General features: G+C 45.8%; 1 protein-coding gene across 4 annotated transcripts in view; it reads left to right on the top strand.

Moving 5' to 3' along the window:
- PAX7 (paired box 7) overlaps positions 1-24,857 on the top strand; it is a 102,766-nt gene that overhangs the window by 41,439 nt on the left and 36,470 nt on the right. For all 4 annotated transcript variants that reach the window (XM_075437242.1, XM_075437240.1, XM_075437239.1 and 1 more), the window contains exons 5-7: positions 9,623-9,822; positions 23,257-23,422; positions 24,013-24,212. In XM_075437242.1, the coding sequence (XP_075293357.1) occupies positions 9,623-9,822; positions 23,257-23,422; positions 24,013-24,212 (566 nt within the window). The remainder of the gene's footprint in view (positions 1-9,622; positions 9,823-23,256; positions 23,423-24,012; positions 24,213-24,857) is intronic.

The raw sequence follows: 24,857 nt of genomic DNA, 5'->3' as shown, positions 1-24,857 counted from the left end.
GGTGCTGGGACAAAGCCAGGGGGAGCAGAGGTTGTCACAGACGAGAAACTGTGAAACCTGGATTTGTGTGCTTCGCTAGGATGCTAGACATCGGAGATGGCACGTCTGTGAGTACATGACGTGCTGATGAACACGTTGCACCAAGTAGAATCCAGCCCAGATCTGGCGAAAGGTAACTTTTGCTTAGGTATCACCAGCATCTGAGACATAGTTATGGTGTTTCTGCTCAGTCAGCATTGGGATAATTGCTAAGTAAAAAGTACTGGGATAGATTAAGGATGGGGAATTGTGTCTGGGATAGAAGCGCACACGTTTCTCAAGATGAGAACAGAGGTGTGTGGGCAAAACTGCCCAGAGATGCCTGTCATCTGGCTGGGGTCAGCTCTGAGTCTCTCCTGCCGATCTGAGTGTTATTTTCACGTAGGTGTTTGAGTAGTACACTGTCTTTTTTATTATGGTATTTGTACCTCCAGGTACCCTTGGAGGGTGGCCGTAACGCATGTGGGGAGCAGTTAGATATTATAGTGTGCTCAGAATGAGGAGGCAAACTGGTGTAACGGGCTCCTGGAGGTTCACCCCCTTGCTATAGTGGCTGTGATGTTATGTACGCTCGCTGCTGGGGGGAAACGGCCATGGCTGGAGCACAAAGAATGGGATTACAGGAAACTGGGCGTCACCGGGGTTTCCCTGCCTCTCCTTGGCCCCCAGCTGGAGCTTCAACCTGGTCATGAATTTAGTGGGTGAGAGTCAGGGACTCGGGCTGGGCACCGGGGAGAAAGGCTGCATGCTGTCTTGGGGCTGTGCAGCACTGCTGCCCCAGGCAAGCGCTGAGTACCTCTACCAGGAACTGTGCTGAAACAAAACACAGAGCACCAAGCTAAACATGTACATTTAATTTTACCCTGTGGTCAGTCACCTACAGTTTTTTTTCAACCCCAGCTTCCATATGTACACCAGTCCTCGCCTGGATAAACGGCCTGGCTTTGTACACTGCTGGCCAGGTAACCTATCTCAGGTTTGCCTCCTTCTTTGACTTGTAAGTCAAGGTGGTTATCAACAGATCAGATCTCCCATCCTTAACGCTAGCAGACTTCCAGCATCCTAGGTACCTATGCCCAGTTCTGTGCAGCTCAGACCCTTGAGTGGGACATATTTGCGCTGCCCCATCAACTTCCCTACGTCTATGAGAAATTTTGTTAAGGGAACTGGAGAGATGAAGCTGAAAAGGGAAGAAAGCAAAAAAGGGAAAACTCCAGAGAAAGTGAGCAGACCTTTTCTTGTCCCTGCCTCTTTATTCCCTCTGTGTCCCAGCTGGTCTCCCTTTGCTTCCCAATTTTGGGAGCACTATTGATGCCTCTCTAACTACATCGTTTCAATTCAAACAGAGGAGCCAGCAAGCCCCTGCAGTCCCTCTCGTGCAGCCCTCCACTGGATCCTGCGCCTGCCACAAGCACACGGCTATGAATATTGAAGTGAAAAAGGGGCCTTTTATGGACTTCACAGATGTGCTGGGGAGTTGGGGCAGGCCTCATTACCTCGGGGTTCTTTAAAAGGCCAAACAAAAGCCAGAAGAAAGAGTGTTAGGGGTGGAGGGGGCAGGGAGGCGAGAACTAGAGAAAAGTTGAAAGAAAAGAAAAGACGACTGGAGTTGATGGATATTCCATCTGTTTATGTTCAGGCCAGTGCTGGGAATTAACAAAGGCTGTTGGAGACGTAGGCTCTCTTTCGCCCGCCCTCCCTCCCCGTCTTCCTCCAAATGTTCTGGATGATTTGGTTTTGTTCACTACTCGCAAGGAACAGAATATGTTGTGTTTTTTGTGGCCATGTGTCTTTGCGTGGGGGCACTGCAGCTGGTACCTACGCTGCCAGACTCTGATTTGCGGTAGGATTTGCTGGGCCTCTGATGCCTCTTACTACTTTCACATGCAGAGTAGATGGAGCCTCCGGGGCCAGATCCCTCCACCAAGATAAATGAGTATAGCTGCTTGGCTTTTACCAGAACTGCACTGGTGAATGTCAGCAAAGGAGTTTGCTTGGTCTATACAGGTTGCATGGATTATGAAAGAGCATCTGGTTAGGGATGCAATTCCTTCTTCTTTGTGGGCTTGGAAAAGCCCTCATCTAGTTTAGCTTCCAGCTTCACAGCAAAGGTGCATTCCCAATCTGAATGGAGTTACCTGGAAATGCTGCAGTCGATACCGAGAGGAATGCAGAGAGCTGTTGGATATGTCTTCACTCAGTGCAAGTCTTCATATTCTCGAGAGGCTTTCGGTGATGAATGACTGTTCCAAGGAAAACAGGGTCTGTCTAGCTTTTGCTTTCCAAAATCTTGAAGTGCTCCACTTGTAGTTGTGCTATGAACCCGGCTAGCACTGAGCCCAGAAGGCTAAGGTTCAAAGGCATGTGGGGATTTTATAGTGGAAAATAGAGGTGAATTTCAGACCTTTGTGCATCTCAAACTGGCACTCTAACCAAGGAGAAGTTTATATTGTCTTGTTTCGAGGTGTATGTGTTTCATGGTCAAGTGCCAGGTGAGATAGTTCTGTATAAGAGCTTTCTTAAAATCCCCAAACCAATCGGTGAGTTAGGAGGTGAATTCTGGCAGAGCTGGGAGGAAGGTAAGTTTGGGAGGAGTGCTCGGGGAAGTAGGACAGGCAGAACCAGGTAAAACTTAACACATCGCACCACCTTTGAGTCTTCAAGCCATGCATGTGAATGTGGGGCTCCTCCTGGGTGAACTTTTGGGATTCAGACATGGAGAAGTCATTGGATACCATGTTCCAAGCCAGAACAGGTTGTGTTCTTCTCGCCGTGGTCATCTTGCTGGCTGGTTGTGTCCCGTCACACACATGGGGCAGTGTGTGCACTTGGACACCGCTTACATATGCTCCCTTTTCATCCATTAAACCTCTAACTTTTCTTCCTCCCTCCTTCCTACACCTTCTTCCATGTATGATCTCGCTCACGAAGTAAAGATCTTGACATGATGAGGGAATTATCCAGCTGTGAAACACCTCTCTCTTTGACCCTACCTCCCCATTTCTGTATTCCTCCCAGACAGACACACACTGTCGCTGCCTCCGTGTTCAAGAGCATCAGCTCCACTGTGAGTACTATTCCCAGGTTGTAAAGCTCGTAATGGACATTACCTCAGTCTGGTTTGGTTGCAGCTGGCCAGTTCAATGCCTGAATAAAAAAAAAAAAAAAGAAAAAAAAAATACCCAAACCTTTATCTCCTAAGGCCCCCACACTAATGCTTTGCTGAACACTGCAGTCCCCAGCTGAGCTGTAAATGACTTTTTCATTTTCCTAGGCCTGCTACCCGGTCTGTTTGGTATTCAAGGGCACCCCACCAACAGGCACTATCATTCTGCTTGGGCCGAATTACTTGATTAAAACGCATATCAACTATTATGTGATTCGTTTTCTGCCACTGCTCCACACCACAGCCCTCTAAACTATGTTAAACTGTAATACAGCCGTGCAGGCACGAGAAATGCTGGAGAATGGGGAGTTTACAGGTTGGAAAGAGGACGGAGGGGGAAACCCAAGCTTCATTATATGTGCCGTGTTTATTGTATTTTTGTGTCTGGGAATGTGCTTGGACAGGGAAAGGGGGGCAAGAGACGAATTTGAAACACCTCTGTCCCCACTTGCAGTCCCACCTGCTGTTGAATAGGTTTGGAGGGGAGTGGGGGGTTATTCTGTGCACACGTATGCACCTTTCCCTCATTGTCAACTCAGGACTTCATCATTTTCCAAGAAGAGAGAGAAAAGGGTGTTCTGGTTTTCACACTGGAAAGAAAAATCAAGGCAATGCAATTCTGTGCCTGCGATGCTGTCACTGTGTCACCCTTCTCTCAGGCTTTTCATAGTCTTGTTTGCATTTTGATGGGTTTTGTTTGCTTTCTGCCAGAGGGAAAGGCAGATGCTAAGAAGTCAGGGAGAGTTTCAGCTCTTGCTTCTGAAGCTGTTGACTGCAGGAGCCAGCACAGAGGACATGCTTTGTGAACAAATGGCTGCATCTTGCTAGTCCTTGTTCACCGCCCATCCTTTTGGGGGGAGCAGAAAGTGCAAGGTGTGCAGTCTCACCCTTCCTGCTCCCCAGATGTACTGTATCTGAGCTCCACAGCAAGGATCTCGGGTATAATATATTATTTCAGGCCCTTGTGACAAGGTACCCACAATCGGGAGATACTTGTGCCTGCGAGATGGGTACCTCCTCACTGTCTCATGGCAGTGTGGCGCCATTTATTAAGGCAATAAGCCAAAATGCAAAAGCATCACGTGGCAAGTGAAGCCTGCACTTTTCAAGGTCATTGAGAAACTCTTTAACTGTCCTCCAGCATAAAACCAGTGAAAGCTATTTTGTGTACTTGAGGTTCAGGTACATATGGGACTTGAAAATGTGCATGCATATGTTTGTACAAGGGTAGCTGTTGGGGCCACCAAGTATGACAGCTTCAGTGGATGGAGAGCATTGTGAAGAAGGGGGTCCCTGGTGTGGGGCTGTAGTGTGGGGGTGCTCAGATCTTGCTGGTACTTTCAAAGTGCGATTTTCCTACCTCTCTCATGCCATTAAATCCAAGTTCCCCTGTGGCTGCATGAGCTCCCCAGCCAGTCACCCCAGATCTGGTTTCATGGTGTCGCCGTTGCTCCAGCAATATCTGTGTGGGTTTGCTAAAGCCAGTTGCAGCACAAAAGGTGTAGTTATAGCTAAGCCATTCACAAAACCATTCCCTTCCCCCTCTTCATCTCTCCCCTCCAACACATATTTAATTTTTAGGATGGTGCAGCTGGAAGCAAAAGAGAAAGAGAGAGAGGAAATGAGATGAGAAATACTGAAGGAGAGAATGCGCAGCTCCCCTTTACCCTCTAACAAAATCCAATCCCCACTTTAATGAATGCGTTTTCATGTCTGGTCCTGTCTGCCAATCCTTCCAGACGGCACCAAGGTGCTTCAAGACAAGGCAGCAGGTCCTTGTAGAGCATCAAGGGCTCAGTCTGAGCCTGGAGGGTCTTGTTGTGGCCGATTCCACCTAATCCTGTTGATTAATTTAACTCCAGGGCTAAGAGGCGCCCAGAAACAGTGAATGGAGGTGGAGAGGAGAAAGGCAGAGGGGGAGGAAGGGAAATAGAGGAGTGAAGGGAATGGGGAGAGGGAGGACACATCCAGTCCATAATTACAGAGGGTTTTTCTTGTTCCTTTCCTCAAGCTCCATGTCTACTTCTATTCCTTTCAAGCCCCTCCAAAGAGCTCTGCCCAGCTCTTGCTAATTGTACCCCAGCCTGAATTGGCAGCATTATTCAGGAATGTGAGTTTGTGAGCCATAATTTACACATTTTCTTATGCTAGAATGGGTCCCAGGACAAGCCCAGGCTTATATTTGTCACCTTTCCTATGCCATCCTGTACACACACCTGTGCACATGCTCTGGCAGCCCTCTTTTCCACAGGGAGAAAGAACCATTTTGGTTTATTCAGTTTTCCCCAGCTCATCCTCCCTGAAGATGTGGGGCTTGACATTGGTCCAGGCAAAGCTTCAGCAGGTCCCTTCACATGGTCTTCTCTCCCCTCTTGCATAAGCCGTGTTGTATCTCTGCTCCAAGAAGATGCCTGTACATTTGAATAGCCCCCTCTGAGCAGAGGGAAGAGCTTATAAATCTTCACACCAGCAAACTTGCTTTCATTCCCATAATGAAGCCTATGGCTCTTCATTTCTAAGAGTATTGCAAAGCAAAGATTTGAGTAGTTTGGGTTTTTCCTTCCGAGTCACAGAGCAGTTACACTATATAATAAAGACGAATCGCTGTAAAAAAATATAGTGGTATCAGTGTGTGTCCTGTAATATACACACTTTTCTCTTAGTTTTTCCTTTTCTCTGGCTTGTCCTCCCATGAGATTTTTCCCTCCCTTCAGCTCTCCATTCTGTTCTTTTCTGTCAATCTTTAGCTGGCATGATATCCTAGGGGAGCGGTGTATCGGACAGCTAGCTGTTCCCCATCCTTCATCACAACTAGTGATTGGTAAGCCACACAAGAAGCTGCTGCTAGATATTTCTCCACCTTCATATATTTACAGGATGTTCCTTGCTGTCCATGCTGAGTAAGTGTAAAATGCTACCAGTGCGTGCTAACAATTATTTCTCTGGTAATAGCCATGTTGTGCTGGAGGCTGCAAACTGGAATTTGCCCCCTGCTCATGCTGCTGGCAGTGCTACACATCCATTTTTCACACAGGGATGTGGGGCAAAAAGTGAAGCATTCCAGGTTTGGATGAATCCCCCCAGACTTGCCTAGCAAGTCCTGCTAGTTACTTCTGCAGCTTTGTAAACCTCCTCATTGCACAGAAACTTTGCCAAGATTATGGCGGTGTTCGTTCCAGCAGGTTTCAGCTGTTCAGGAGTGGAAAAGACCTGTTAGATCCTTGAGTTGTGTCTTAGCCACATAGGGGAAACTGTCCCCTGATAACAGGGGATGCATTAGATAATAGGCTCGTACTGCAGTGTGTCTCAGCTGAAAGACTTTCTATATTATTTAATGAATCTGTGTCTGACAGCAGCAGCTGCATCGTACTAAGACCAGCTGGTTCCAGACATACCCTGGGATTTTTCTTGCTCTCTTGGTTTCATCTTTGTAGTTGGGTTGTTGGAGCCTCGGACTTGGCACGAGGAGCTGTGGCTTCTTTTCCCAGCTTTGCTCCTGACTCACAGGGTGACCGTAGGTGGGTGACTTCCGCCATCCCTGCTACGGTTGTAAAATGGAGTTAATGCCAGTCAGGGGCTGTTGGAGACTTGCAGATAGGAAGTGTTATGTCAGTTTATATTGCAAGGTTTGGCTCTCTACCCTTTTAACCTTGTAGCCAGCGTGGTGGCCAGCACGGTCGCTGGTGCTGCTGTGAATAGGACAGATTGTTAGTCATGACGACCAGTTGTCCTCTCCCAAAACTTTGTGGCCAAACCAGGGATCCTTAACTAGGAGCACAAAGCTATAGAAGAAAATTTGGCTTTTTTCCCTTGCAGACTTTTGCAGCAAAAAAAGTGACCCAAGCGAAGCGTGGGGGATGAAACATGTCACAGATCCTTTTCTAGACTTTATTCCTCATTTGGGGAGATACTGGATCCCAGGTTTGTTGTATACTGGTGCAAGCAGTTGGACCAGTCAAATGGAGGGGCTGTAGGTAGATGTTACAGCATTGCTATCAAGTGGCCAAGAGAAGAGTTAGATACTAAAGTGATTTTGACGTTGCTGTCACCGTAGTACTTGCCAAGCAGGTTGGGGCTTTGTTGCACCAAGCATGAAACACGCTGCAAATGACAATTCCTGTGCTAAAGAGCTCGCAGGCTGACAGTTGCTACTGGCCCTCTCATCCTCGACCCAAACACACCTCTGTCCTTACTTGTTTTCTTATCAAATATTTCCAGAAAAGACACTAACTAATTAAACCAATAATAGTCAGTGACTGAAGTGATTAACTGAAAGAAATTTACTGAATGGTATAGGTTTCCAGATGGGCTGTTGCACAGCATGGTACTCCAATGTCCAGATGTGCTTCTACCTGCCCTGAATCATCTGGGACCCAGATGTGGAGGGCTGTTATTTTCAAGTACAGATGTTCCTTTTACAGCACTTGAGACTGTAGACCTTCCCTGAAAATGAATATAACCAAAAAGCTAGTTTAGTAACAAATTTCAGCTATGTATGGTAAAACTGTCTTTAAAGTGTGGGACAGATGCTGCTCGTCTGAAGTCAACAGTGAATTTCTGACTGACTTCAGGGAGAAATAAAAGAGTTTTGATCTAAAAAGATGAACGTTTATAAAGACCTTGTGTATTGGTAAGCCAGAGCTAGAAGAGAGGAGAACATCTTAAGGTGATGTGTTTGTCCCCAAAACAAGCCAGCCACTCCTCTGCAGCAGTTTCTTCGACTCCAGCGCAACCGTAGTTAGCAGAGTTCCACAACTGCATCCTCCCCGTGAAGTCCCAAGACATAAAAGCATTTTTGTATTGCAGCAAGCTGAACGCAATGGCATTTTGCGGTGATCTCAGTATAAACAAGTGAGCTCCGATGGGATATTTGCCTCGTACTCCTGAAACTGCCGCCACTCGAGCAGCTGTTGGGGAAGTCACAGCTGCTGTTCCCAGCTCTGAAAAGAAAAAGGCAGATTTTTGGATGATGATAGTATTGAAGCTGAACAAAAGGAGAGGACTGAAAAACACTATTAGTAACTTTAGGGAACTTTATGGTCAAGATGACAATACGTAAGTCCTGCTTTAATCCAAAATTGGCAAAGGTTTAGCCAAAAAACCACATTTCTCCGAGCACAGCGTTTAAGCAGATCCTGGCTCTCACTCTGCCTGTCTGTGCAGTTATTCTGAAAGACAGCAGTCAAGCTTGGTAGGGAAAAAAAATAAGTGCATGTTTAATGAGTCTTCTGTTTTCATGAAAGAGAAGGAAAAGGTGGCAGAGGCCAGATCTCTCACCTAGCTGAAAGGTTTCATATATCATGTTCTTCCTTCTCTGCGGCCATGAACCAGGGGCACATTTTTCCCTGTCCCAAAGGCAGACATAACGTTTTGGCCTGGCTGAGATCCTCCATACATCAACATCTGCACCACAGGGAACCAACAACCTGCACATCGCACACCTTTGAAACCCAAGCTTTGCTCCACGAGAGGCCTCTGGCAAACACTGGAGTCACAGCTAATGCTGTTCTTGGTGTGTCCCCTCTGAAATCCAGTGGGTCTGACCATAGACTAGTGCCTTCTGCTTTATTTCCAGACAAAGAAAAAGAGCAAAACTGGGCTGACATTCTGGCTATACTTACTCAGGTCTGATAAGGGCTTCAGGAGGCAATAGACATGGTGTGGGCTGAAGGCAGGGAGAAGGGAAAGGCGGAGGCCCAGGGCGAGTGAAGGTGGAGGAAGTAGGTGACCAATTCAACATTGGTAAAGGGCTTTCACAGCATCTTAATGCTGTAGGAGTCTGGCTTTGTGCAAAACTCCTGCTGAAATTTGGAAAGTAAGAGAAGACGAACTGTATCCTGTGGGCAGCTCAACCCGGAGGTGAATCAGAGTTGGAAATGTTTTTCCCAGCTGTAAAAATTCCTAATTTTTTTTTTTCTGTCTTCCCAACGTGGTTTAAAAAAATTGGAATCTTAAATGCTGATACTTGGCAAAACACAAGAGGAAATTAGGCTGCACAAGTCAAAGCATCATATATTGAATTTATGTGCTCATTCCAGCTTCTACCTCTTTTCAGTGTAAAACGTGCAACTGAAACAGTCATTTCTAATGAAAAATGGTAATTTCTTGAAATAAGTCAACAACTGGAAGTTCTTTCACTGTAACAATTTGAATAGTGGACTTTAAACCATCCTTTTCCTGCAAAGAGTTCTGATTTTGATAGGTTGTATATTACAATGTGGGAAAAAAAGATACTAGGAAATTACAGAAATAGCATAAAACTGGTAGGTATATTGTACATGGACAGACTTTGTTTTGATGGACACCATCACAGGAGATCTGAGATTACTTTGCTGGGCTGCTTAACTCTTCCAACAGCCTTTCTCCCTGTGGCTTTGAACTACGCGGGCCTCATCTCCTGCTTCTTTCCCACCCCAGGTAACAGGCTGGACGAAGGCTCTGACGTTGAATCCGAACCAGACCTGCCTTTGAAACGCAAGCAACGCCGCAGTCGAACCACTTTCACCGCTGAGCAGCTGGAGGAGCTGGAGAAGGCCTTCGAGAGAACCCACTACCCAGACATCTACACACGAGAGGAGCTAGCTCAGAGAACCAAGCTCACCGAGGCCCGAGTTCAGGTAAGGACTAGAGCCAGCTTGTGGCGAGTCAGCCTGGTGGCACAGCTTCCTGTTTGCCTTGGGGCAGGAGATAGTAGTGCTGGGGATGAGGGCGAATGTGGATGCACTTCTTCTCTGGAGCACGTCCACAAGGATCTGAGACTTAAATCCAGTTCTGCAGATTCCCACGTTCCCATGGATTTGCAGATATGCCGTTTGGATTTGGCCCGTTGCAGAGGTACCAGCTGGAGGGTTTCCATCCAGATTGGGACCAGAAGCCAAACCTTCCCTAACTTGGCAAAGCATTTAGCGCTCTGTTTTCTGTTGGAGGAAATGCCTCCATTTGCCTAGGTGGAAGCAGTGTGTGTCTATGTTTGTATTTGGTGTTTTAGGAGAAATCACACCATTTAGCGACCTTGCCCAGGGGAGCAGATCATATTTTGCTAAGTTTGCAAGTCCTGTGTGTGAATTTTCATAAAACTTTTTTTTCCTCGATCTCCAGAGAGCACAAAAAGGGCGGGGGGAGGGAAGAAGAGGGGAGGAGCAGGAAGGGAGGGTTTGGAGCCGGGGGACTGACATGTACACGATTAATAGCCCTTGTGGGAACTCCGCACAGAGACTCTTATGTCTTCCAGATAAAGGCTGGGTCAGCAGTGTGTGCAAACACGCAGAGGGATAAGGAGTGTGAACAGATCGGGGGGTATAATAGAGTCCCTTGGGGAACGGGAAGGAAAGGGGGAGGGATTGGGGATTGTGCTGGGTTAAAGCAGTGAAATGGAGACCCCAGCAGTCCGTCCTCCGTGTGGCCAGTGCGATTAGGTTTCAGGCTAAGCACCGGGGTGTCTGTGCACCGCTGAAAGTTGAATTGTGGGCACTGAGAGAGGAGGGAAAGTACGCCAGGCTTGTGACAGAGAAACAGTCAGTCAATTAACTAGCTCCTCCGAAACAAAACAGGTGGGTTTTTTTTTTATTCTGTGGTTCTCAGGATAATGAGCTTGATGTGCTCGCTCCAAAGCCAAAAGTTTTTGCTGTTTTCCCCAAGCTGTCTGGGAATGAACGTTTCCCCCCACCTGGGACATTCACTGGTTCAAGACTTTTCCCATTAGCCTGCTTTCCCAAAGCAGTGTTAAGCCAGTCCCAGCACTGCAGCGGTCGCACTCTCGCCTCCCTCTAGCTTTCTGTTCAGAGGTACGGGGTTTTCCTGAATCCATCATCCCTCAAGATGTGGCTATCGAGACTGCAAAAAGGAAATCTAGCAAACTTTAGACTGAATCTAGTTTTCATCTTAGCCAAAAGACCAGGCCAGAGTGTTCAACAGTAATAGTGTTCATTTGTTGGCCATGTAGGTTCATAGGTAGACGGAGCCTCGGAAAGTGGCTAGTTAAGGTGACTAAGCTACCAGAAGTTGCAACATGTGAATTCTCCCATTGTTGTTTTGCATATTCTGTTTCTAGTTGCTCTTGCTTGCATAGATGGACATAGATGTTAAGGGGGGGAATAAAAAGAGATATTTCTGTGGCAAACAGACTAAAATAAAAAGGAGTTTCAAGGGAGAACAGAGTCTAGGTAACACCTTTTTATGGGGTGAGAGAAACCTGCATTGCATAAGCCATGATGTGGTCATGCTGGGGAGGAAGGGAAAAGCCCTGAAGTGCCAGGGAGTGCAAAAACCAGGTTCTCTCTTTTCCAAGGCGCTGTGACCTCATGGTGACAAGACTGGGAGAAAGGAGGGAGGCAAAAACAGAAAGGGAAAGCTAAATAAATAAATAAATAGAACCTTTCCCTCATCTCAAGCTGTGATCTCCGAATCCCCTTACTTGCTCCCAGGCAGCTTGCGTGGAGGTTCCTGCCAGGGCTCTAGTAGCAGCTGTTCTCCGAGGCACATTCCTGATGGCTTTCTCATTCTGACATCCTGGCAGAGTCAGCTTCTTCCCACCACTTTTAAGCCTGCCGCCCCTTGTAAAATTTTCTGGATATCAGAGCAGATCTTTTACTGGCTCTCAGGACCTACAAACATTAGTCAATCAAGTTCTTGTGGAAAAAAAAAAAAGCCACACACATGCACCCATCCAGCAGGGAAGTTTCTACCACCTTACAGTCTTACTTCTGTCTCAACAGAGTTTTTGAGGCCAAGAGACGTGCTTTGGATTAACGATGGCTGTAATAACAGCAGGGCCAGCTGAGATCAGGGTTTCTGAGTGTTAAGGGCCATGCCAACATTTACCCATCTATCTTGTCCCCAAAAGCTTATCACGTTAACATGTAAAATGGGACACAGATGTGTGAAAAGTATTTTGTGACCCATGGTCACAGAAGAGGCTGGAGAGCAGCCTTCACTGCTCAATGTCTGGTCATTGCTTGATCTTCTGGGTCGCAGTGCCACTTGTCTGCTGTGCAGCCATGGCTGCACAATCCCCAGGTCACAGCCAAGTCTCTGAATCACAGCTCAGGTGTTGCTATCAGACTTTCTTACTGTATCGTATATACACAACTTCCCTGCACTAGAATTGCATTTTGATCATCACTGTACAAGCACTGATCAAAAATAAGGGGGCCTGTCTATCTCTTTGGTTCTTTCTCTTCCTTACCTCTTTGTTTTACCATGTGAAAGGTGAGCTTACCTAAGTCTCATTCGTTCTCTCTGATACCTGAGTATTCACGTACCGTAATCTCTTCCACATGAAAAGCTGATAGCTCTGTTAAACTTTATTGGCAGGCCTCAGAGTCTGTCTGGCCACACAGCTGTCCAGCTAAGTGGAAGTTTGACACGTTGACAGCTAATAAAATTCACAAGCTGAACAACAAGAGGGGGTGGTGGTGGGGACCAGTTCCAAGCTCCGGTTTCTCATCTGCTAGGAACATCATGGGAGGGTGAGCAATATTTTTGCAAGGTCACTGCAGTGTCTGTGAGGTTGAGATACAGGGTTCCAGCATTTGGAGTTCAACACACCCGAAGGTAGGAGCCATTAAAAGGTTAATCCCAAACTGAGCATAGCCAGGGACAAGACTGCCATGGATTTCCGGAAGGATCAGGATTATAATGCTAAATCCATGCCCAGCGAGGCCTCCAGTGGAAATTCCCACTGACTTGTTTTTGTGCAAGGCAAAGGCTTGACTCATGTGTCCACACTAATTGTCCAGTACTGAACAAATTCTTGCTCCCTTTGCCACCCTTCCAGAAAACAAGCTGTTGAATGCCAGGCGTTCATGGATTTAAAAATTAAGTCTAACAGCTAAGCAATTCATTTAGCTAATTTAATGGAAGCTTTGATTTTGATCTTCAATGTATTTTGGGTTTTTACACCAGTTTTTACAATTATCTAACTGATGATGTCAAATTTTTTATACAGGAAAAAAACCCTAAACAGGATTCTGTGATAATTTTGAAACTTTTTACCCTGACATTTCTAAGGAAAACATTTTTCAGAACAACCCTTTTCTCACAGTTTAGCTTTGTCAGTACCGTGTTTTTCAAAAGGAAAATAGTTTAGTCAGGAAATTCCTGCCTAGGTATAGCAATGACTTCTCAAAGCAATGGTAATGTCAAAAGAGTCACCAGGTACAACAGTCGGGGTCTAGGGGTTGAAACTAATCCTGCTCCTAGATGATCCCATTTGTGGAGCAGTTTGTCCGGATGTGTTGCATTTTTAAGGCTAGTTACCAACAAACCCCAGTGCTTATTTCTGGTTTTTCTTGAACGATACCACCAGAAAGGGATACAAGGCACAACAAGCAGTGCATATGCCCAAATTGTCCACAATTCAGCACCACAACCCCAAGTCACATAGAAATTTGTGTGCTGAAAATGTTTTTCATGAGTAGAGCCCGGTGCATAGGTTCCCACGCAAGCAGCCTGTCTCCATTTTGCCTGGTGCTATAATGAGTCAGATGTGGCAGGCTCCAAAGTATCATCTCGAAAAGCTTTCCCAGAAATCTACCAAAATTTTTCCCCAAAAAATAGATGGCAGCTTTTGCTCCGCGGCATCACCTACAGATGATTCAGATGGTCATACCACAGGCAGCTGGGTACCAGCATGCATGCCGCTGGCAAGTACGTCAGTCCTAGTTCCTACGGTCTGGGCAGTGGGTGCTTTCTGGGGATGAATAAGAATTGCAAAGGGTTGGGTGTGTTGTGGTGCTGATGCCTGTTATTAATCCCCAGGAAACTCCATGCACTGAGAAACCGTTATTTCAATAACAAAATTAAACTAGACAGCAGGAGTCGCAACCCAGTGCTTTATTGATCATTTTTATGATGGATACCTTTGTGATTTCTGCCTGGGAGAAAATGGATGTTTCATTTAATAAAAAGGCTCAGAGCAGTTCTGTCTCTGAAATCTTGGTGCATTTCTAGGCTACTCACATAATCTGTATTTTATGACACAGTTTTAAACTGTAGTAAACAAACAGCCATATTCTAGATCGTGCTGCAGCAGCTCAGACGTACCAAATGGAGCACCGGAAGAGAAATTCTATTCAATTTGGCTTGAAATTTTTCTCAAAGCAATTCTCTTTTTGGCGCAAAGAAGCTGAAAACCACTGTTTACCAGCAGTAATTTCTATTTCCAGAAAATGCATGAATTTCTCAGGAACTTTTCAGATATCTCTGTGGTGGGCTAGTGGGGACCCCAGTGCTCTTTCACCAGCTGTTGCTGTGGTCAAAGGTCTGTCCTGTTCCTCGAGACAGTGCTTTTTGCAGATGAAGGTGTTGTACAGAGGGACGACAGGGTGGTAAGCAGGTCTCCCCAGCTCTGAGCACTCACTGGAGTCAGGCAAAGCTGCTGGAGCCTAATGCTGTTTGCCTGGTGTTTTGCTTCCCAAACTCTTTGAGATGTGTCCAAACTGGCTCTTCTGAGGCAATCCCCCTCCCTTAAAGGTCAGCTGAGAATGTTTTCTTTCTTCCTGAGGGTCCAACTAGTTTACATTTCTTGTGATGAGGTTATGACACAACAGCTGCCCTGTGTTTTTGGCAGCAACCAGGGCACTGAGAGGCTGTGCAGAGGAGCCCGTGGATGGGGCTCTCATTGGCAGAGGCTGGCTTGGCACACTTGTTTTCCACAGCACGGGGCCAGCCGTGCTCTCGCACACCGGAGCGTCCAGATAGACGGCCCGTGGCGAGCACAGCCCCTGGCACCGCAGCAGCCGGTCCGTGAGAACCACGGCGGTGCTGCTGCTGCGTGTGCCCAGGCACGTCGAGAGACCAGCGGTGCGATGCCAAGCGGCATCCGGCTCCCGGGAGAGGCTGGGGTGAGGGCAGCACACTGTTCCAGCCAGCTTTAAAGAAGCGGCTCTGCAAGGTAAAGCCAGCAAGGGCTGAACGCAGCCGAGATGGTGGGGAGGGTCCAGATGCTTCCCCTTCATGTCGATCTTGCTGCAGAAGGAGGTTGCTAATGAGATAGAGAAGTCGGCTTCAGTCTTATAACATTGCTTTCTGTTTGCTTAGTGAGTTGGTGCTTGACGTCTCACAGCATTGCTGCTGTTCTTCCGCATCTCTCCAGCCTGAATTAGAAACAGAAATGCAATTGGATTAAAGAGTAATCCATTGCATACGTGTCCCAGCTGATCTTCTCCAAATAAGCCCTCAGTCTACCTACTAGTCACATAAAAAATAAATAAAAACAAAATGTAAAGTAAATTACCGGGTATCCAAACTGCAGCGGCAAGTCTTTTTCTGCCTGAACTTTGGAAAAGCCAGAGATGATCTCTTAAAATGGCAAGCACGTCCTACGTCCATATCTAAGTCTTTGCTTAGAAAAGCATCAGCACTTCTGGTATTCAGAGCAGAATTACAGTAACCAGTCCAGTTGGAAATAGAAATGTCCCACTGACAGAGGACATAGTCCCAGCTGTGTAAGCCTGAGGGCACCTTGCTGGAGAGAGTCAGCGCTATTTCATTAAGTACATTACACTTTACTGCAGATGAAAATGATAAGCCTAATCCGGTAGTCCTTCTGGCAAAGCATTGGTTGAAATCAACAGGAATGAATATAAACTTCAGGACTTGCAGCATAATTTGACAAGACCAGCTTGTTTTGTACATGTGAGGCAGGGAATCTGTATGAAACAAATGGAGAAATTTATGACAGAAAGTGCTCCTTTGAACTTGCTGGCTTCTGCAGATGGAGTAATCCATTCAGTTCAGAAAAGCATGAATTTCAGACAAAATTGTGGATTTTAGTGTTGAGATGCAAAACCTGCAACTGACTTTTTTGTTTTTGTCCTATTCTGCTTTTCCTTGTCCGCTTCAGACCAAGGAACAGAACAGGCAGCCTCATGGTCGCAAGCTGAAAAAGTGATCCCCTAAACAATGTGGTAATGATTGGATTTTCTTACAAAGGAAAGAGGGCCCAGAGGCCAAAGCAATGAACGAGATCCCAGTTCCTTGGATGGAGTGGTTGCGTGTAACACTGCGCACTCAGCTGGTCTAAATGGAAGTCAGTGAAGTTGCACTGATTTATAGCAGCAGAGTGTCTGTCCCATTGTATTCAAAACAAATAGGGCCTCCCAGAGGTTTTATGAGAAGAACCTTTATCACAAAATTTCCAGTCCAGCAAGGGTGTGGACCACAATGTTTCTCATACACTTTGCTCGTATGCCCTATGCTGAATCTCTGATTCTAGCAGAGCTACCACCCAGTGTGTGTGCCAGTGAGCAAGGGTGCAGCCAGCATGCATAGCTCTCATCTGTTCTCAGCCTCCCCAGCTAGGGAAGCTTTTTGTTTACTGGGGCACCAATTAAATAGATTCTGTTTCATCAGCAATGGAAAATGCTTATAATAATCAGGAGGAGGGTTTGCCAGGGTGTGTTAATCTTCAAGCCACTTCACAGTGTGTTTAAGCTATTTTTAAAAGTTCATAGCTTTTTCTTTTGCAGAGGAAGTCTTGATAGAGGGAATTGATGTGCTGCTGGTTTGCTATTAAAGCCCAGCCTGCCTCTAGCCAAACAATAGCAGCAGAAAATCTACTCCCCAACATCTCATTCACCTCTGTGAGCTGCGAACATCACAGCCTGTTCCGAAACGTTTAAATGCAACTCTAACACCATCACGACTGGGCCGTCTAAGAAGCAAGTGTTCAAGTGGAGAGAAAGCACTTCATAAAACACACTGCCTTGCAGCTGCTTTCTGACAGCAGTGAGCTCATCCTAATGTCTTTCAGCTTCCACAATTCCCATTCATCCTCAGACACGGGGTTTATAGAGAGGTAAACAGATGAGTAAAACAGAGGTTTTATTTTTTGTTTTATTTTAACAGAATTTCCTCTGACAACTGAAATAATCACTGAGAAACACAGTTTGTAAAATGTAGAGATGGAAAACACAACATTTGCAAATAATCATTCAGTATCCAATCGCTATTTCATTCAGTGATAATATTTTTTTAATTTGTAAATATTATTGACTTTTATTACAGTAAGTGGTAGAGCTGCATCACTGGGCGGGCTTGGGTTTGGAGCTGTGAAGCCACGACTTCAAACCTGGGCTGTGGAAAGATCTATCCCATTTCTCCTGCCTCCTGCTTCCCCGTCTGGAGTATGAAATCCGTCAGCAGTTATGAAGCGTTCAAACTGTGATGGTGATTTAAAGGTAGAGATGGGCTTTTGGTTGAGGAAGTGTTTATGACATGATTAATTCTTACACAGCCACTCGAAGATCAGAAACAATATGGCGAGAATAAAGTGATCAATGTTACAATCAAATGTTTCACTGCTAACAATAGTTTGTTTTTTTAAAAAAAAAGTTGTTTGCAAAAAAATCCACATACCACAAACTGTTGAAATTCTTCAACAGATTGTTATAAATAGCTGAACACATTCAGGAACTGGGATATGCCAGGAGAAAATATATAGGCTGAATTCATTGGATAATCTCATTTGTGAAGTGCCATTTGTTCTGCTCCACTAACCTTGTTTAATATTTATCTTCACCATATCACCCACAAGTGACAGAGGCTCAGCGTTTTAGGCACTGAACCAAAGTGTCACTAGATATAGCTGTATCCCTGCACATGCTGGGAAAAATTTACGTGCCTAAAATCTGTACGCTCTCGTGGACTTTTTTTCTTTTCTGTGAAGAATTATCTCAGTAGCCTCAATGATGTTTGTATGTCTCTGATGTCCGCTATTCACACTCCTCGGCACCTGGCAGAGGAAGCGTAATCATCACTAAACTGTTGTAGGGACTTGCAGGATCCCATCTCACTGTACCATCTCAACCTTTTCCAGTATGGGAGGGCTGATTCTCAGTACCATCTGAAAGAAGGCATTCAGATGGAGCAATAACTACCCCGGGTCTCTCATCACTGTTGCTGCTAGGGTTCCCCTCTAAAAGCCTTCTATATCAGCCTCCTGGGAAGCCCAGGATTTGCAGCATTTACGACTGTGTGGACAAGGCAAGGCACTGCAGGGATTTGTGCTGGTTCAGAGGAGAAGCTGGAGAGGACCTGATCTGGCAGAGTAGTGTCTATGCAACCTGGAGAAGGACCTCATCTGACTTTGGTGGATTTTTTTTTGCTGTGCTTGGTCCATAAAAGGCCATATGATTCTATTCCACCTGGTTTCTGCAGCCTCTTGGGCCTGTGGAAGCAAGCACATGTTGCATCTCTTCCATTCCGCTGGAAAGCAAAGGCACAACTTGGCTTTTCCATCCCTGTTTCCATTTATGAGCTCATTTATCCCATCTATCTTTCTCCAACATCAAGTCCTGATTAGGCTGAGCAGGAACACAACAGGCTTTCTTTCCCACAGGAGGCTCATTTTTGACCTTGCTTTCCTCTCCTTGTCTGACAAATTGTGGGAGGTGACCCATATCTCAGCGGCTGCAGGGATAATTCAGTCCAGCCCCATCCTGGCAGGCAGCTGTCTCTGCAGCCCATCTCTGCTGTTCTGCTGGTCGAGAAGAAGTGGCTGGGACATCTTGGGCTGGCTGTTGGCAGGGTTGGGTGCAGGCGTTCAGGTTAAATAAGAACCAGTGCTAACCTTTGCCCCAAACCCAATCTGGGCGGGAGGATGGGCTCTTCTGAAATCAGCTGGTTCTGTGAGGCAGACAGTGATGAATTGGAGAGGTTTCTTAGCCTCACCGTGCCTCACTCTCCCATCTGTGAAGGGGATGGTGAAGGTGAAGGATTGAATGATATTCTGCGGTGAACATCTAGTGTTTTGGATCCTTGCAGCAGCATACTTGCTTTCTGAGCAAGGTGCATGTGACATAGTGAGGGACTCTGGTCTTACCTGGACCCTGGGCATGACTAGAACATGAAGAACCTGCTTGGATGTCATCTTCTAAGTTATTTTTCATGAGGGCATTCCTGTATCTGTCTGCTTCCCCTCAGCAGAGCTAAGCAGTTTCTGTAATGCATCTCCTGTCTGCATAATACATTCTTTGGAAGATGATTCACAGGGACAAACACCCCAAAAGTCTTTAACAGGTACAAACTGTTGTCTTCAGTGGCCTATGTTATACTTCCATACCCTTGGAAAGCAGCACTTGTGCACAGAATCTCTTTGCTCTGCACAGGCAAATGATGAAGAACTTGTCTTTCTAAGAGAAAGCAGTTTTCTGACATGCTGTTTTTTCAGCTGTTGGATTCTTCACACAGCCCTTTTCCCGAGTGGCTACATTTGTCCCAGCATAAAATTCATGCGATCTAGCCCCGGTAGCCTCTAGAACAACGTCTCCCTAGGCAGACCAGCAGCTTCAAAACTTCCTCCTCTTCCTCATCTTCTTCCCACCAGTCTGGTTTAGCAGCCGTAGCCTTCACCCTAGGCTTAACATGGTGTAACAGGATCCTCTGGCAGGGGGAATCTTTAGTGGCTGATAAAACCTTAACTGTTGTGAAATGAAAGCAGGTTCCCTTTGAAGTGCGCCTCGCATTACAGTTAGATTCTCTAGCCTCTATATTTTAACTACCAATAAAATGATTTATAAGCATAAAGGCCTGAGCCACCTTTAAGGCAGGGGAAGGGAAAGAATTGCTAACGTCATTAGCTGGAATGTATCTTCTTTTTTTCTGTGGGTTATAAATAAGGGGCAGAATCAACCTGTTTGGGCCATGAAATGTCCCTTCCTCTGCACGGGAAGATAAATCCTATCAATTTCTTTGTGGAAGGTTTCAGTGTATTTGAGGTTGGATTCTCCAGCCAGGCTCTGTTAGGAAGCACTATGTTTAGGCATGTAGTTGTGAATCTCATCTGGTGCACGTGTATTTACTATTATTATTATTTATTATTTATTTTGCTGTGGTGCTCCAGCTAAAACAGATTTTGCTGTGCTGAGTATGGTGCCTACTGGCAGTTAAAGAGAGCCTCTATCTCAGATGGCTGATTGTTGAAATAATGTAAGAAAATGTGGTTTTTATCCTCAATTTAGAGGTGCTGATCTGATGCGTGGGTTGTGTAGGGACCAAAATTTGTTGAATGCATCACTGTTTCCACTGACTTCAAATCAGAAAAGCAATAGCTATCCCGAAGTCACAGAAGGAGCCTGTAGCATAACTAAAAACTGAATTTCTTTCTCTGGTGGTAGTCCACTCTCTTGAAAGTTAGCTTCCCTTACTTCACAAGTCCATGAGCATTGTAGACCAAAGTGTGCAAGACAGCCCCGGAATGGCCCGTGCACTGGCCTTTTTGGTCAACTCTACCTGGCTGTAAAAGGATCCAGAGCATCACTTTATATGCCTTAGAAAATAAAGGAACTACACACCCTGAACTGAACGCGGAGAAGTAAGACGGGAGGAGTCGTACATGCATGTGTGAATTTTAATTCCGAACAACAGATGCAACGTGCGTGTTGGTGCATGGACAACAACAACCTCATGTGGTGTAACATAAAACAACACAAATCTTTTCAAAGTTGTGTTTTGATCATATGTTAGCCAAGCCAACTGACAAACCACCACAGGGGAGCCAAGTATTTGTGGGGATGTTGTTGAAGAAATGTGTCCCCTACTAGACCATCTCATTCCACATGCTTCTTCTGAACTTCTAATCCTGAGTGGATTTGCCAGCATCTGGCTCTTGGTTATAAAAAAGGAGCTTTCCCACCATTTGCGATGTCAGGAAAGTGTCGGAAATCACTGGAGTGGCTTTTATGTTCTCAGAGTTCATTTTCTCTTTCCCTCTTGATTGCTGGATTCATAGTTGTTTGGTTATGTTTTCTCTTCAGGTATTTGAATTTTATATGCTGTCCTTAGCAATGAGGTCTTTTTTTGGAGTGGAAGCTCTTCCAGCCTGGGACTAGGCCTTCTTCTCTGAGGAGACAAGGTTTATTTGTCTGCTTACATTCAGCTAACAGAAACACTCAGACAGTATTTATGTCGTTAACTGTGGAAGTAAATGATGTGAGAGGAGTAACCAAGTTCCATATCCCTAATTCAAAGCACGAATTACACATACATGCATGAGAAGAGGACAGGACTGTCCTCTTCGCATGACCAGGGCAAACAAAAGGTTATTTATTCACTTGTGTTGCTCACTGCTCCCAGAAACTGTGCCGTGGCTTGGACTGTACAAAAGAGTTGTAAAGTGCTACAGATCTTAATGTTCATTCATTTCTCTCTTCTTAACTCTGCCCTAGATTTTGCTAGCAACTTCTGGTGCCAAAAATGGACACAGAGATTCTGACCTGCATGGACTTTGTTGATCAATGCAGATCGGATGTAAGCTGACCTATTTCTGTCACGCTTTTGGAAGGTGCTAAGAGGTTATGCTGCTTCAGCCAGTAGTGCACTGCGGTAGGAACAGGTCTGTAAAAAGACGCATTTGTTGCCAAGGACCTGACATCAGCACCGTGTGTATTTCAGGGGGTTTAATTTAGACCAGCTCTTCCAAAGAACACTGGGCTTTTTTTTTGTTTTCACTGTACGTGGATGTAAATAACAGTGTGAAGGACTGCCCAGGGCTAGGTCCTTCCCAGCCACCATCAGCAGGTCACACACCACTATCAGTTAGCAGGTTTTAATCAAGCTGTTTCCACAGTAGAAGAGTAACACGTAGAAATAGTAATAATAGACTGTGATCCAGAGAACCTCACAGAAATTTGTGTGAAGCTCAGTGTATACTTGTTTTTGCAGCAAGCACTGCTGCAGTGCATGTGGACTGAGAGCCAGCACTCCATTAAATAAGCAGCTTTCAGTGAAAACCTGTTGCCTTGCCGTGCCGAGTGAATCGTGCATACCCACAGGTGCCAATAAGAAAAAGGCAAACTAACAAGTGACCTTTTGCAGGGGGGACTCAATTTAAAGGCCAGAGAAAGGTACTCACTTTGAGATTTGGATCATGTCTGAAGTGCAAGGTGCATCAAACTATGGTTCTGCTTTATCTAAGGAAGAGAGTTTTGGTTTGGTTCATAAGACATGGGTACAGTTTGGACTGCAGTGCCTCACACTCTTGTAACCCCAGCTTCTGATCTGACGTTGAGCAGCTTGGAAGAGGACTCTTCCCCCCTGAATGCTTTGCACTCTTGATTTTTGCTCCATTTTTTCTTGTTGCTGTGAAATTTAATCGTGTTTTCTAGCCCTTTAGGCCTCACAAAGTCCAGCAGCTGCATTCTCATCTGGCTTGAAAGCTTATCCGCATACTTCTGAACCCCAAACAGGGATCGGGCCTGAGAGCCTCTCTGATTAAATGAAGTAAACCAAGCCCAAGAGACAGCTTGAGAAGCCCTTTCCACTATGCGGGAGGGAGATTGCCCGTGATAAAACACATCAGGGCAGACAAGTGCGTTTAGAAAAATCTCCCCTTGAGTCTTACAGGTAAACTAGCACCGTAGGAAACACGAGCCCAGCTTTGCACATGCATTAATACTGTGCTTATTTTTACGCACAGAGATTTAAATTGGCTGCAGTACAATTCTAGTGCACACTGCAGTGCCTCTTGCAAGGAGAGCATGTCTTAGCATACAGACAACAGTGATTTGCTGCAGTACAGAGAAGCGAAGAAAACCCTGTATTCCCTCCGGTCTGGTTCTATCTATTTAGCTTGTCTAACACAGAAACCATGATGCTAATCTGTCTATTTATCCCTCCTAACAGTGCAGCCGTGTTGCTATTATCGTACTTAATCCTTCAGCATAATTCACAGAGTTGTCAGATAACAAGACAGAATGGCCAGGTGGTAGCAATGCATCTATTTGGTGTGGACTCTCTCGGAATACACAAGCTAAATTATTCCTCTACATCTCACCCTACTGCTGATAGCACTCTCCCACACTCTTAATACTATCTTTAACAATTTTAAATGAGTGTATCTTCACCCAGGAGACAGGGCAGTAGTAGTATTGTCATTTGGGAGAAAGGAAGCTGAGGAGTGGAGACGAATACTCATGAAGTCTGTATCAGGCAGGGACTTGAGCCTATTTTTGTCCAGTACTGCAATTCAGGATGTGTTTCCATCAGCAACCCAGATGAGATGGGGCAGCACCTCAGAATAAGTCACACGTGGTTTTTCCTCTCCCCATCAGGTGTGGTTCAGCAACCGGAGAGCGAGATGGCGCAAACAGGCGGGAGCAAACCAACTTGCAGCTTTCAATCACCTGCTGCCGGGGGGCTTCCCGCCGACAGGAATGCCGACTCTCCCCCCGTACCAGCTGCCGGACTCCACCTACCCAACGACCACCATTTCCCAAGGTGAGCACACGTTCATCTGCCCTGTTCCTCTCCTCTTGCCCTACCTCATCCCATTGTCCCTTCGCTTTCTCTTTCATGACACCCCACTAAGGCTCTTGTAATACATTAGTGGTTTTCCTTTGGTGGGGGAGGCCAGGTTTTTCCTCAGGTCAATGGAAACTCCACAGTTTTCTCATCTGTCTCATGGTCCTTTCTACTGTGTCAGTGTGTCTTATGACTGTAATTCTTCTGTTCAGCTTCAAAATGAAGAGCACATCAGTCCAAAGTGAGTATCATATAGGCAGTTCCTCACTCTGTATAAAACTCCATACTGGGGTTCAGTTCAAGGAGTATTGCTAATTCCAGTTGGCCTTGCCCTTTACAAAGGAATTTACAGCTCCTGTCTGAGGGGAAGTTAAGAGAAAATTCAGATATTTCATCCCAGGTTTGCACGTTTTGTACTGTCATATGATATGCTTGTGTTGCCACGGAGCGCTGAGATGGTGGGATCCAGAAGCTGAGATCAGGCTATTCAAACCATCGATCCACGCTTTGCACAGACCCAGATGTAACACCCCATGACCGTTTACCTCTAAACGCTCTCTCCACAGATGGGGGAAGCACTGTACACAGACCCCAGCCCCTGCCGCCGTCCACCATGCACCAGGGAGGGCTTGCTGCAGCCGCCGCTGCTGACACTGGCTCTGCCTACGGGGCCCGACACAGCTTCTCCAGCTACTCGGACAGTTTCATGAATGCTGCGGCTCCTGCCAACCACATGAATCCTGTTAGCAATGGCCTCTCTCCACAGGTATGTGACCCGCTTCCATTCTTTTGCTTTGCCTGAGAGTATTTGGCTGGTCCAGATCCTCTGAGAGCAGGGCAGGCTTCAGGCTATCACAGTGTATTATGGTTAACAAGGGAGTTATTGTTATTGTCACAAATTCTTGGAGGCAGCCTAGTTAAAACAATTAGTTAATGTGTTTATCAACAGCATAGAATCATAGAATCATTAAGGTTGGAAAATCTCTATCCTGAGCTCAGCACTGTACTGCCAGAACATTTGTACCCTGTTAGTTCCCATAATCAGGTTAGCAAACTGTAATCGCAAACACCAGGACCTAGAGCATTGGTGTTTCTTCCCAGCCCTCCAAAAATATTCCAGTGCAGGTGTGGGCCCTTCAATCGTGAATTTTAGCCTAATGACAGTAGGCTTGACTTTTTTAGTTACTTTTTGCAGGCTGTCTTTAGAAGTAGTCCATGATTTGTGGGTGACTGATGTAGGGATTAGCTGAAGCCAGCATGTACAAGTCTGGTTGGAACGTGGAAAACCCTTATGAAAGTGCCATGGATCTGAGCTTCCTCAAAACACAGGGATGTAGATCTGAGATTTGGTTTTGAAAAACTAATTGTCATGTAAACAATTCTGCTAATGCTTTCCACAAGGTCAGAATCA

Source organism: Opisthocomus hoazin, chromosome 16 (assembly GCF_030867145.1).
Source record: "Opisthocomus hoazin isolate bOpiHoa1 chromosome 16, bOpiHoa1.hap1, whole genome shotgun sequence".
NCBI classification, from domain to species: domain Eukaryota; kingdom Metazoa; phylum Chordata; class Aves; order Opisthocomiformes; family Opisthocomidae; genus Opisthocomus; species Opisthocomus hoazin.
Note: the sequence above shows the minus strand (reverse complement) of the source record. Positions and strands in the feature narration are given on the sequence as shown.